General features: G+C 48.0%; 1 protein-coding gene across 1 annotated transcript in view; it reads left to right on the top strand.

Annotated features, from left to right (window-relative positions):
* The window catches only part of pgd (phosphogluconate dehydrogenase), a 33,677-nt gene that overhangs the window by 12,576 nt on the left and 8,928 nt on the right, over positions 1–12,173 (top strand). The window contains exons 4-9 of the mRNA XM_085967433.1: positions 1,313–1,378; positions 2,355–2,473; positions 5,098–5,167; positions 6,879–7,013; positions 8,412–8,601; positions 11,032–11,162. Coding sequence (XP_085823559.1) covers positions 1,313–1,378; positions 2,355–2,473; positions 5,098–5,167; positions 6,879–7,013; positions 8,412–8,601; positions 11,032–11,162 — 711 coding nt within the window. The remainder of the gene's footprint in view (positions 1–1,312; positions 1,379–2,354; positions 2,474–5,097; positions 5,168–6,878; positions 7,014–8,411; positions 8,602–11,031; positions 11,163–12,173) is intronic.

Consider the following 12,173-nt stretch of genomic DNA (forward strand, 5'->3'; position numbering starts at 1 on the left):
GGACTCTTGCGCTGTCGGCCTGATCTGAACATTAGAATCATCGACTGACACAGCACAGAAGGAGGCCATTCGGCCCAGCGTGCCTGTGCTGGCTCTTTGGTAGAGCCATCCACTTAGTCCCACTCCCCCGCTCCTCCTCCCAGATCCCTGTAAAAATAAAATTCCCTTCAAGTATTTCTCCAATTCTCTTTTGAACGTTACTATTGAATCTGTTCCCACCGCCCCTTCAGGCAGCGCATTCCAGATCACAACAACTCGCTGTGTTTCAAAAAACAAAAGTGTTTCCTCCTGTTGCCTCTGGTTCTTTTGCCAATTACCTTCAATCTGTGCCCTCTGGTTTCCGACCCTTCTACCACTGGAAGCACTTTCTCCCGATTTACACTCTCAAAACCCTTCATGATCTTGAACATCTCTATCAAATCACTGCTATAAAATCTCCTCTTGACCTTCTCTGCTCTCAGGAGAACCTTGCTACTGAATCCCATTTCTTTCTTCAGGTTTTCCTCCGGACATCATGGTGAGGTCAGACCGTTCCCTCCTTGTGATTGCCAGATAGCTCTTTATATATAGTTGCAGTCTTCCCCAACTGACTGTCTACTACCCTTTTAGAACTGAGATGAGGAGGAATTTCTTCTCTGAGGGTTGTAAATCTGTGGAATTCTCTGCCCCAGAGAGCGGTGGAGGCTGGATCATTAAATACATTTAAGGTGGAGATAGACAGACAGATTTTTGCAAGATAAGGGAGTGAAGGGTTATGGGGAGCGGGTAGGGAAGTGGCTTTGAGCCCAAGATCAGCCATGATCTTATTGAATGGCGGAGCAGGCTCGAGGGGCCAAGTGGCCTATTCCTGCTCCTATTTCTTATGTTCTACAAAAGCAAAATACTGCAGTTGCTGGAAATCTAAAATAAAAACAGAAAATGCTGGAAATACTGAGCAGGTCGGGCAGCATCTGTAGAGAGAGAAACAGAGTTAACGGTTCAGGCCAGTGACCTCTCGTCAGAACTGAGAAAAGTCAGAGCTGGGAAAAGTTAGAGATGCAACAGATTTTAAGCAAGTGCAGAGGCGGGGGGAGTGGAGGAAAGAATAAAAGGGAAGGTCTGTGATGGGGTGGAAGGCAGGAGAGATTAAAAGACAAAAGGGATGATGGTGATCAAACACGAGAAGGGAAACAGAAAGCAGGGAAGATGAACAAGGTAAAAGAGACAAACGCAAATCCCGTCGGAGAGAAGAGCAGAACTTCTTCAAGGTGGGCATTCCTGGAAGAGAAGTGGCCATGAATTAAACAGAATTGTCTTGTTCCTCTCTCGGCAGGTTCCGCTGTTGAATAAAGGCGACATCATCATTGACGGTGGGAACTCCGAATACAACGACACGACAGTTAGTATCAGGCCGTTCCTAGTGATTCAATTTATTATATATTATATCTCCCACGGTCACCATCAAGTGTAGTCTTCGGGTGACGTGGGATTAGAGGGCGGGGGAGATTGGACCAGCGTGTGCAGTTGTAATTCAGTCCGCATTTTAAAATCGTGCGTTCTGTTAATTTTTATTATAAATGCCTATGTCAACATCTGTAATGGAAGCGGCTCATGTAAACTTGTCACGCGGTAACGAAGCTGTCCTGTAAATGGTGCTGCAGCATCATTAGTGGCGGGAGGGTGTAATTACAGCATAACCAGCTTACATCGCTGGTCTCCATTATCAATATGGATATAACAATTTCTAGTGGGTGCGGGGGGGGGGCGGGCGGACCCACAAGTGTTACAAAAACATGACGATAGGAAGTAACATTTTGTACATGGGAAATGTGCGCAGATTGTTCAAAGAATGCGTTGAAAACTCTCCCAGGTATCCATTACTCTCTCTTTGTGAGAAAAGTTTAAAATATAATCTGCATTTTTTTTCTTCTTTAGAATGGCTTGTAATTTTTTTTACTTCTGTGGATAAGCTTATCCCCTTTTTAATAATCTGTTGACTGTGCCGCCTGCAGATCCAATCATTTTTTATTTTTTTTTAAGTGGCAGAGTTTAGCTAACATCCCCACATCTGCAGATAACGTGTGTGGTGCCTTCAAATAGGTTTTTAATGTTAAAGCTTTTTCACCTTTTGTTGCCTGTACATTGCGATGAAGTTAAATGCAACACTTTGTGACACATCCTGGAAACCTCTAGACTGTAGCGCAGTCCGCATTGTAAGTTCGCGTAGAAAGCAGCAGAAACGCGGAAAGTTTTGCTGACTTGTTTGTTTTGCTGCCCCCTTGGCTCGAGTTGGTGAGCAAAAGGGATTTATCTTCAGTGTTTTGAATGCTGTCGGGATGTGAACAATGTGCCTCCTCTTCCTCCTAATCCCGTAGAGGAGATGCAAAGAACTAAAAGCCAAGGGCCTGCTGTTTGTTGGGAGCGGTGTTAGTGGCGGAGAGGACGGAGCCAGATACGGACCTTCTCTAATGCCTGGGGGTCACAAAGAGGCTTGGTATGTCCACGACAATTTAGTTTTGTTTACCGTAGCTAGTCTTTTACAGGAAACTCTTTGGTATCCGGCACCAACGTGTTGCCGGTTGATCAAAAATTCCGGATGACGGAGAGGGTTATCTACCAAGGCTATTTTTAACAAAGAAAAATAAAAAAATCAAGAAATGTGCAGTATACAGTAATTGGGTACTCACGTACAGAATGTTGTGTTAAATGGATGGTGGAAGATGCTTGATTAAGTACAGTACTGCCAGTTGAGGGTAATGCAATGCAATGACTACCAGCAGCGTGGGAGACACACAGTACCCCTGTAAAATGGCAGATCAGAAGAGACTACCGGCAGCGTGGGAGACACACAGTACCCCTGTAAAATGGCGGATCAGAAGAGACTACCGGCAGCGTGGGAGAGTCAGACTCCTGTTATTGAGGAGTTCCGACTTCCGACAGCGCCAAGAAGCCGAGTAGTGGCAGTTTGGAGAACTATCGCCACTGACTAACTCGGCCACCGCGGGAGACTCAGACTCGGCAACATTGCCGGTTATTGAGGTGTTGTTTTCAGAGTGAGAATTTTGCCGGTTAATAGAGAATTCTGGCTATTTAGGTGCCGTTTAAACGAGAGTTTCCTGTATTTTAAAACAGTTTTTTTTAAACAATCCCTACAAATGATGGTATTTCTGAAGTGCTGCTCATATATTTGGAAATAAGATTCGGGAATAAACTTTCTCATAAGTGCTTATGAAAGTGGGGCAAATACTAATGACGATCAATAAACTGTTCTGATATAAAATATCACCTTTTAGATATTAGTTGCTTTTCTGCTAGCCCTCTGTTAATATTCAACTCAAGAAGCCTCTCTAGCCAATATTCCCGTTGAGCCACACGGCTGGGCAGCGGTCTGGAGATCCTGCGCGGACGGCTCCCCGGCTTTTAAATGGAAAAACCGGGCATGCATGGAAATTTGAATGGGCCGCGCAGCCCCTTACAGGGGCCGCACACCCCGACAAAAAAATTATTAGAGGAATCAGTTTTGATTCCCTGATTACAAAATACCAACCTCGCAGTCTCCCTGTGACTGGATCTACGGTTAAATGAGTTCAGTGTCCTGGCTAACCCAAATTAACTCACTTCCGTTTGACCTACTTGTTCAAGGGCAGTAACCAGCAGGTGACTAGGAGGATAGCTCTATTTATTTGCGTGGCAGCAGTGATGGCCAACAGCTTTAGTCCCTCCCTTCTCCACGTTGGGGAGATTCTGTTCCTGCCACGACGGCCTGGGTAAGGTGCCCATGTAGCGGAACGGACCCACCCCCAGGGAGAAAAAGTTGGAGGGGAGTTATTCCAGTCTGCCCACCTACCAGCCAATCGCGGAGTGGCATCAGAAGAAGCCTTGGAGGACTCCCTGAGCCCTTTTAGCCTGGAAATAATCCAGGGCCGGGGAGGAAAAAACTTCAACTACCCTGATAATTACTTTTTAAGTTAGAAAGAAGCGTGTGAATTCCTGCAACCTCCCGTGTGCAAATCGGTCTCTTAGTGGGACTGAATGCTCTGGATGGCAATAAGTTGTGCTCTGGTGTGAATGCGGTTCAATGGAAACCCGTACATCTTTTCTTCTGAGAATCCTAAAATTTATTATCCATGGGGTCGTTCACAGCTTTGTGAATTGCGATCCTTCGCACGTTGTGCACTCCGTCTCAGTAATGCAGCAATCATTAGAATTATAGAAATTAACGGCACAGTAGGAGGCCGTTCGGCCCATTGTGCCTATGCCGGCCGACAAAGCTATCCAGCCTAATCCCACTTTCCAGCTCTTGGTCCGTAGCCCTGTGGGTTACGGCACTTCAGGTGCATATCCAAGTACTTTTTAAATGCGATGAGGGTTTCTGCCTCTACCACCCTTTCAGGCAGTGAGTTCCAGACCCCCACCACCCTCTGGGTGAAAAAAGTTACCCGGAACTCCCCTCTAATCCTTCTACCAATTACTTTAAATGGGGAGGCAGTGAGCTGGTGTGAGAGGTGCATCATCCTGGGCAACTCTGGCGCACACTCATTTCAGAATGGCAGTGAGAGTGGACCATTTTGACCCCAGGTGTGAGTGAAACAGGCCAGGGGCAAGGAAGAGGGGAAAAATAAGTTTAAAAAGAGTGAAATTCTGTTTATATAGTTAAAAAAGTAAACACCCTCTTCGACCTCAACAAAGCATTATCTAAATTAGGGAGGAATTCATTCACAGGGTAGAAAAGGGAATTGAATGGATCAGCGCACCGGTTGGTTAGTAATGAACAAGAGCGTTTCAGTAAATGCCTTGGTTTACTGCCAAGTGCAGACTATGTGGTGTCTGTAATGTATAACTCTGATTCATAGTGCTGATGTGTCTTTTAAAAACAAATGCTCCTGTGCAATGATGGATGATTGTGAAGTTTAAACCATTAATATGCTGCTAGTGTGTTCACCTTTTGTAGCGGGGTGCTCACTGTTTCATTTCTCTGGCAGTTTTCAGTATCTTGGTGCCAGAACCCAGTGATTTTGTTGAATGATTTGAGTCTTCCATTAGTTGTGGATGCAATGCTGCCTTTGGGGTGTGAACTGATGAGTCAGGGTTTAGTTCTACCTTCCATCTGACCCACAGGCCTCACATCAAGGACATCTTCCAGAGTATCGCCGCCAAGGTTGGAACTGGCGAGGCCTGTTGTGACTGGGTAAGTCTCCATTCGCCTTTTTTCATTTATTTTTGTGGATCAAATGCTAATTGGATGAAATCGAGTGTTGCACAATATCCTTGAGCTGAGTTCTCGAACCTTTACTGTCCAGAATAAAATGGTCATTGCTGGAAATGAGCACCTGGCCAGTTGGTGTCTGGAAGAAAAAAGTCGAGGCTTTGGGTGGGACTTTGATCATCATTCTAAGAACATAAGAATTAGGAGCAGGAGTCGGCCATTCGGCCCCTCGAGCCTGCTCCGCCATTCAATAAGATTATGGCTGATCATCGACCTCAACTCCACTTTCCTGCCCGATCTCCATATCCCTCGATTCCCTAGAGTGCAAAAATCTATCGATCTCAGCCTTGAAAGACTCAGCATTCACAGCCCTCTGGGGCAGAGAATTCCAAAGATTCACAACCCTCTGAGTGAAGAAATTACTCCTCATCTCAGTCTTAAATGGCCGACCCCTTATCCTGAGACTATGCCCCCTGGTTCTAGACACTCCAGCCAGGGGGAAACAACCTCTCGGCATCTACCCTGTCAATCCCCCTCAGAATCTTGTATGTTTCAATGAGATCACCTCTCATTCTTCTAAACTCCAGAGAGTATCGGCCCATTCTACACAATCTCTCCTCATAGGACAACCCTCTCATCCCAGGAATCAATCCAGTGAACCTTCGTTGCACCGCCTCCAAGGCAAGTACATCCTTCCTTAGATAAGGAGACCAAAACTGTGCCCAGTACTCCAGGTGTACCTGGACCAAGGCCCTGTACAATTGTAGCAAGACTTCCTCACTCTTATACTCCAACCCCCTTGCAATAAAGGCCAACATGCCATTTGCCTTCCTTATTGCTTGCTGTACCTGCACGCTAGCTTTCTGTGTTTCTTGCACGAGGACACCCAAATCTCTCCGAACAACAACATTTGAAAGTTTCTCACCATTTAAAAAAAATTCTGTTTTTTCTATTCTTCCTACCAAAGTGAATAACCTCACATTTCCCTACATTATACTCCATCTGCCACCTTACTGCCCTATTCTCATCCTGACTGACCTGCTGGGCACTCCCAGAATCTGCAATATTTCAGTTCTTTTTATTAAACTTTTTACCGCACCGGCTGGGATTGATATAAAGCTGGATTAGTCATAACGTTTTGTAACTTGCTTTGCAATGTCTGTTATTATTTTTTAATTTGTTCATGGGATGTGTGCGTCGCTGGCAAGGCCAGCATTTATTGCCCATTCCTAGTTGCCCTCGAGAAGGTGGTGGTGAGCTGCCTTCTTGAACCGCTGCAGTCTGTGTGGCGAAGGTACTTTGCTTTGTTTAATGTTTGGCGAATGTAATTCAGCACGAATGTACAGTATTGAAACATCAGCCTGGATCGGCCGCAAGTCCACTCTGTCGGATGCACAGCCGAGTGTAATATTGTGAACTTTCGCTACCTTGCGTTCTTTTGTAGTTCCAGCTTTAGAATGGGTGGTTAACGTGTTACACAATTTTAAAATTGACGTTCATAATGTTCGTGTTCTGTGTTTACCATTTTTGCATTTTTTAAACAAATTTCAAGTTGTGTTTCGAATTTCTCCAAAATTGTTCCCGATTGCAGTGTTCAATGTACAGCTCTGCCTTTATTGAACTGTAACAGCCTCTTGTGGCTTTCTGATTGCGGGGTGGGAGATGATCAGCTGATCTCTGTTCTGCCTCGCAGGTGGGGGACGAAGGAGCCGGCCACTTTGTGAAGATGGTGCACAACGGCATTGAGTACGGAGACATGCAGTTGATCTGCGAGGCCTATCACCTGATGAAGGATATTCTCCACATGGACCACGATGAAATGGCCAAGGTTAGCACTGTCGCCCTGCGCGGTATAGCTGTGATCCCAGGAGAGTCGCCCAGTTCACGCCATTCTGTGGGATTTCAGATTCTGACCTAGTATTATCCGCGCAGCCCAATTTGAGCATAAAATGTTGTCCATTTCTTCTTGCATGTCCAGAGCTATGAATAGCGTTGTCGGCCGACTAGTTTTAATTACAGGCTGTAGTAGCTTAAAAGCCCAATTGTAAAATGTTTTATTTTTATATGGCGCTTTAGAGATTCCATTGTAGAATTAAGTTAAGTGGGATGGTGGAGAATCCTGATTGTTGTTTAGAAGAATGAGCAGTGATCTCATTGAAACATACAAGATTCTGAGGGGGATTGACAGGGTAGATGCAGGGAGGATGTTTCCCCCGGCTGGAGTGTCTAGAACCTGGGGTCACAGTCTCAGGATAAGGGGTCGGCCATTTAAGACCGAGATGAGGAGGAATTTCTTCTCTGATGGTGGTGAATCATTGAAATTCTCTGCCCCAGAGGGCTGTGGATGCGGAGTCTTTGAGTATATTCAGGACTGAGATCGATCGATTTTTGGACTCGTGGGGAATCAAGGGATATGGGGATTGGGCGGGAAAGTGGAGTTGAAGTCAAAGATCAGCCATGATCTTATTGAATGGCGGAGCGGGCTCGAGGGGCCGCGTGGCGGAGCGGGCTCGAGGGGCCGCGTGGCGGAGCGGGCTCGAGGGGCCGCGTGACGCAGCGGGCTCAAGGGGCCGCGTGGCGCAGCGGGCTCGAGGTGGCGCAGCGGGCTCGCGGGGCCGCGTGGCGGAGCGGGCTCGAGGGGCCGCGTGATGCAGCGGGCTCGAGGGGCCGCGTGGCGCAGCGGGCTCGAGGGGCCGCGTGGCGCAGCGGGCTCGCGGGGCCGCGTGGCGGAGCGGGCTCGAGGGGCCGCGTGACGCAGCGGGCTCGAGGGGCCGCGTGACGCAGCGGGCTCGAGGGGCCGCGTGGCGCAGCGGGCTCGAGGGGCCGCGTGGCGCAGCGGGCTCGAGGTGGCGCAGCGGGCTCGCGGGGCCGCGTGGCGGAGCGGGCTCGAGGGGCCGCGTGGCGGAGCGGGCTCGAGGGGCCGCGTGGCGCAGCGGGCTCGAGGGGCCGCGTGGCGCAGCGGGCTCGAGGTGGCCTCGCGGGGCCGCGTGGCGCAGCGGGCTCGAGGGGCCGCGTGGCGCAGCGGGCTCGAGGGGCCGCGTGGCGCAGCGGGCTCGAGGTGGCCTCGCGGGGCCGCGTGGCGCAGCGGGCTCGAGGGGCCGCGTGGCGCAGCGGGCTCGAGGGGCCGCGTGGCGCAGCGGGCTCGAGGGGCCGCGTGGCCTACTCCTGCTCTTATTTCTTATGTTCTTTGTGTTTCTGATCAGAACATTGTTTTATTCCACCGCAGGTGTTTGAGGAATGGAACAAGACGGAACTCAACTCATTCCTGATTGAAATCACAGCAGATATCCTCAAATTTCGGGATCCCAACGGAAAGCCCCTGCTGCCCCAGATCAAAGACTCTGCAGGACAGAAGGGCACAGGGAAGTGGACCGCTATTTCTTCATTAGAATTTGGTGTGCCGGTCACACTTATAGGTAAGGCAGGGTTGGTTTGAGCACTCCACCTTTACTAAGATGGGGTCCCTATAACTAGATGTGCTTTTATATTGTGTGCCCTGTAGTTTAGGATTTAAAATGTGTGCAACCTGGGGAGCAAGATCTGCAGCCTTGAAACCAAACACTAAAGACCTGTCTGTTTTTCCAGTGGGTAAATGAGATACTGAACCTTGCAGGTCAGAAAGATCAGCCATGAAGCTCAACGTAAGCTCGAGGAACAGCACCTCATCTTTCGATTAGGCACTTTACAGCCTTCTGGACTCAACATCGAGTTCAACAATTTCAGACCAGAACCTCGGCCCCCATTTTTTCACGGAGCAGCTGTTGATGATTCTGCCATTCCCATTTACACCTCTTCTAGACCCATCTTTTGTTTCTTTACTCTTCCCATTGCCATCTGATTTTTGCCTCGCACCATCATCCCTTTAGTCATTTAATCTCTCCTGCCTTCCACCCTATCGCAGACCTTCCCTTTTGTTCTTTCCTCCTCTTCTCCCCCCGCCCACCTTTCCCTGCCTCTGCACTTGCTTAAAGCCTGTGCTCCTCTGAATAATGCTGGAACAAGCTAATAGGGACCTCATTTTAACATCTAATCCAAAGGTCAGCACCCCTAACCGTGCAGCAGTCCCTCAGTACTGCGATGGAGTGTCCGCCTAGACCCTGAGCTCAAACTCTGGGGCGGTGGGGCTTGAATCCATATCCTTCTGACCCAGAGACACGAGGTGACACAAAATGGGCAGACTCTGTGATGTAAAAAGACTACTGAGAGCTTGGTTTGAGTATAAAACAAGGCTTTAATCAACTGTTTCACAACCATGAGATTCTAGTTACATCACTAGTTCCTGGTTACAGAAACATCCTGAGCAAGCTGGGCCCACGCCCGAGTATTTATACTCCTGGGACGGCGCCATCAGCTGGCTGCCCAGTGTTACTTCATGAGTCCTTACTTCATGACTGATCAGATTCATGACACTCTGAAGTAAAGTGGTGAAGATAAAATCAATTTCAACCAATAAACTCAGCGAGCTGGAATAACACCGTCTAGCCACTCTAGGTGATGGGCTAAGAAAATGGAAAGGATAAACCAATCATCGTGATCGTAAAGAAAAAAACTAGTGATGGTTCTAAAGAATATTTTAACTTAAAATAGTGGTGACTAGCAGCAGTATAAATCCCCCTACTTTAATTTCTGATTCCTTAGTCAGCTGAGCTTTGGTTGGTCCTGATTTTTAAAATTACAATTGTGCCACAGGTTGCACTTATTATAAACTGGTTTGAGTCAGTCAGGTCCAATCCATTGTTTTGCCGAACCCATGTACTGCTTGCCCAATGAATAACACAAGGGGGAAATGACAGGTAATCAACTGGTTTGACAGGCCTACATGCAGAACACCAGCGGGGAAGTCAGTGTCCCAGTCCCCCCTCCTGGATGGAGGGGTGGGGCTGGAGAGGGTCACGTGAGCAGTCGAGTTTTTTAAACAAGAGACAGTGGCACAAAGCCCTTGGCCTGGAGAAGGAAGCTATGAGGTGGTGCATTTTGATAGGAGGAATACTGCTTGGATATTGGTCTTTAAATGGGGTAGTGGAACCGAGGGATCTCCGGGTGCCGACACACAAAGCACTGAAAGTAGTGACACAGGTTAATAAGGCCATAAAATATGCAAACCAAGCACGGGTTCATTTCTAGTGGGTTAGAATTGAAAAGCAGGGCAGTCATGTTATCGAACCTTGGTTAGACCACACTTGGAAAGTTCTGGTCTCCATATTATAAAAAGGATATAGAGGCACTGGAAAGGGTGCAGAGAAGATTTACAAGAATTGATGCCAGAACTGAGGTTATAACTATCCGGAAAAACCAAACAGGCTGGGGCTCTTTTCTGGGGTGACCTGATCGAGGTCTTTAAGATTATGAAGGGGTTTGATCGAGTAGATGTAGAGATGATTCCAGAGCAAAATACTGCGGATGCTGGAAATTTGAAACAACAGCAGAAAATGCTGGAAACAGCAGGTCGGGCAGCATCGAGGAGAGAGAAACAGAGTCGACGTTTCAGGTCGATGACCCTTCGTCAGATGATTCCACTTGTAGGGGATTCAAAAACTAGGGGCCGTCAATATAAGATAGTCACTAATAAATCCAATAGGAAATTCAGGAGAAACTTCTTTATCCAGAGAGTGGTGAGAATGTGGAACTCGCTACCACAGGGAGTGGTTGAGGCGAATAATATAGATGCATTTAAGGGGAGGCTGGACAAGCATATGAGGGAGAAGGGAATAGAGGGATATGTTGATGGGGTGAGAGGAGGAGGCTGGTGTGGAGCGTAAACACCAGCATGGATCAGTTGGGCCGAATGGCCTGTTTCTGTGCTGTAGACTCGATGTAACCAGAACTATATCTGTTTATGTTTTTAGGTGAGGCTGTCTTTGCAAGATGCCTGTCTTCTCTGAAAGATGAGCGGCTAATAGCTGGCAAGAGGCTGTTGGGACCTAAAGAATCGAAATTCTCTGGGGATAAAAAGACATTCTTGGAAGACATACGCAAGGTGGGATTGTCGAAGGACTGTTTGCACAAAGTTTGTGGCGTGTGTTGTGTTTAAGCAGACATTGATCTGCAACCTTAATGTAAACGCTGGGCGTTACAGTGTCTGCTTGCAGCAAATTCATTTCCTGTGCAGCTTCTGTAAGAATACAGATGTGCTTTTTTTTTTAAAAAGGGGGAAGTGATGGGCTGCACAGCCTCATCCCGGTTTTATCTGGTCAGTAACTGACCGTCATCTTAGAATCATAGAAATTTACAGCACAGAAGGAGGCCATTCGGCCCATCGTGTCCGTGCCGGCCGACAAAGAGCTCTCCAGCCTAATCCCACTTTCCAGCTCTTGGTCCGTAGCCCTGTAGGTTACGGCACTTCAGCTGCATATCCAAGTACTTTTTAAATGTGATGAGGGTTTCTGCCTCTCCCACCCTTTCAGGCAGTGAGTTCCAGACCCCCACCACCCTCTGGGTGAAAAAAGTTCTCCTCAACTCCCCTCTAATCCTCCGACCAATTACTTTAAATCTGTGCCCCCTGGTTATTGATCTCTCTGCTAAGGGAAATAGGTCCTTCCTATCCACTCTATCTCGGCCCCATCATAACTTTATACACCTCAACCAAGTCTCCCCTCAGCCTCCTCTGTACCAAAGAAAACAACCCCGCCTATCCAATCTTTCCTCATAGCTAAAATTCTCCAGTCTAGACAACATCCTCGTAAATCTCCTCTGTACATTCTCTAATGCGATCACGTCTTTACAGAGGTTTAACCCCCATTCTGTTCTGAGCTGGCTGGCCCCCGGTGTGGTGCTGGTCAGGGTGTTACAGGTGGACTCGGTGACCTGGGGGGGGGTGGAAAATCAGCCAGGATTCCTGGTCCTGATCACTAGATGGAAGTGCATGTTTGATGGGGACAGGGCCTGTGTGTGGCTGTCTGACCAGGACAGGACTGGGCTCAGCTGTGATGCCTCGTGTGGCGAAATAGCCTGTCGAGGCCCACAAATAAATGCCCAATTGGGCAGAGTA

Source organism: Somniosus microcephalus, chromosome 25 (assembly GCF_052327205.1).
Source record: "Somniosus microcephalus isolate GS21.2 chromosome 25, FLI_Smic_1.0, whole genome shotgun sequence".
NCBI classification, from domain to species: domain Eukaryota; kingdom Metazoa; phylum Chordata; class Chondrichthyes; order Squaliformes; family Somniosidae; genus Somniosus; species Somniosus microcephalus.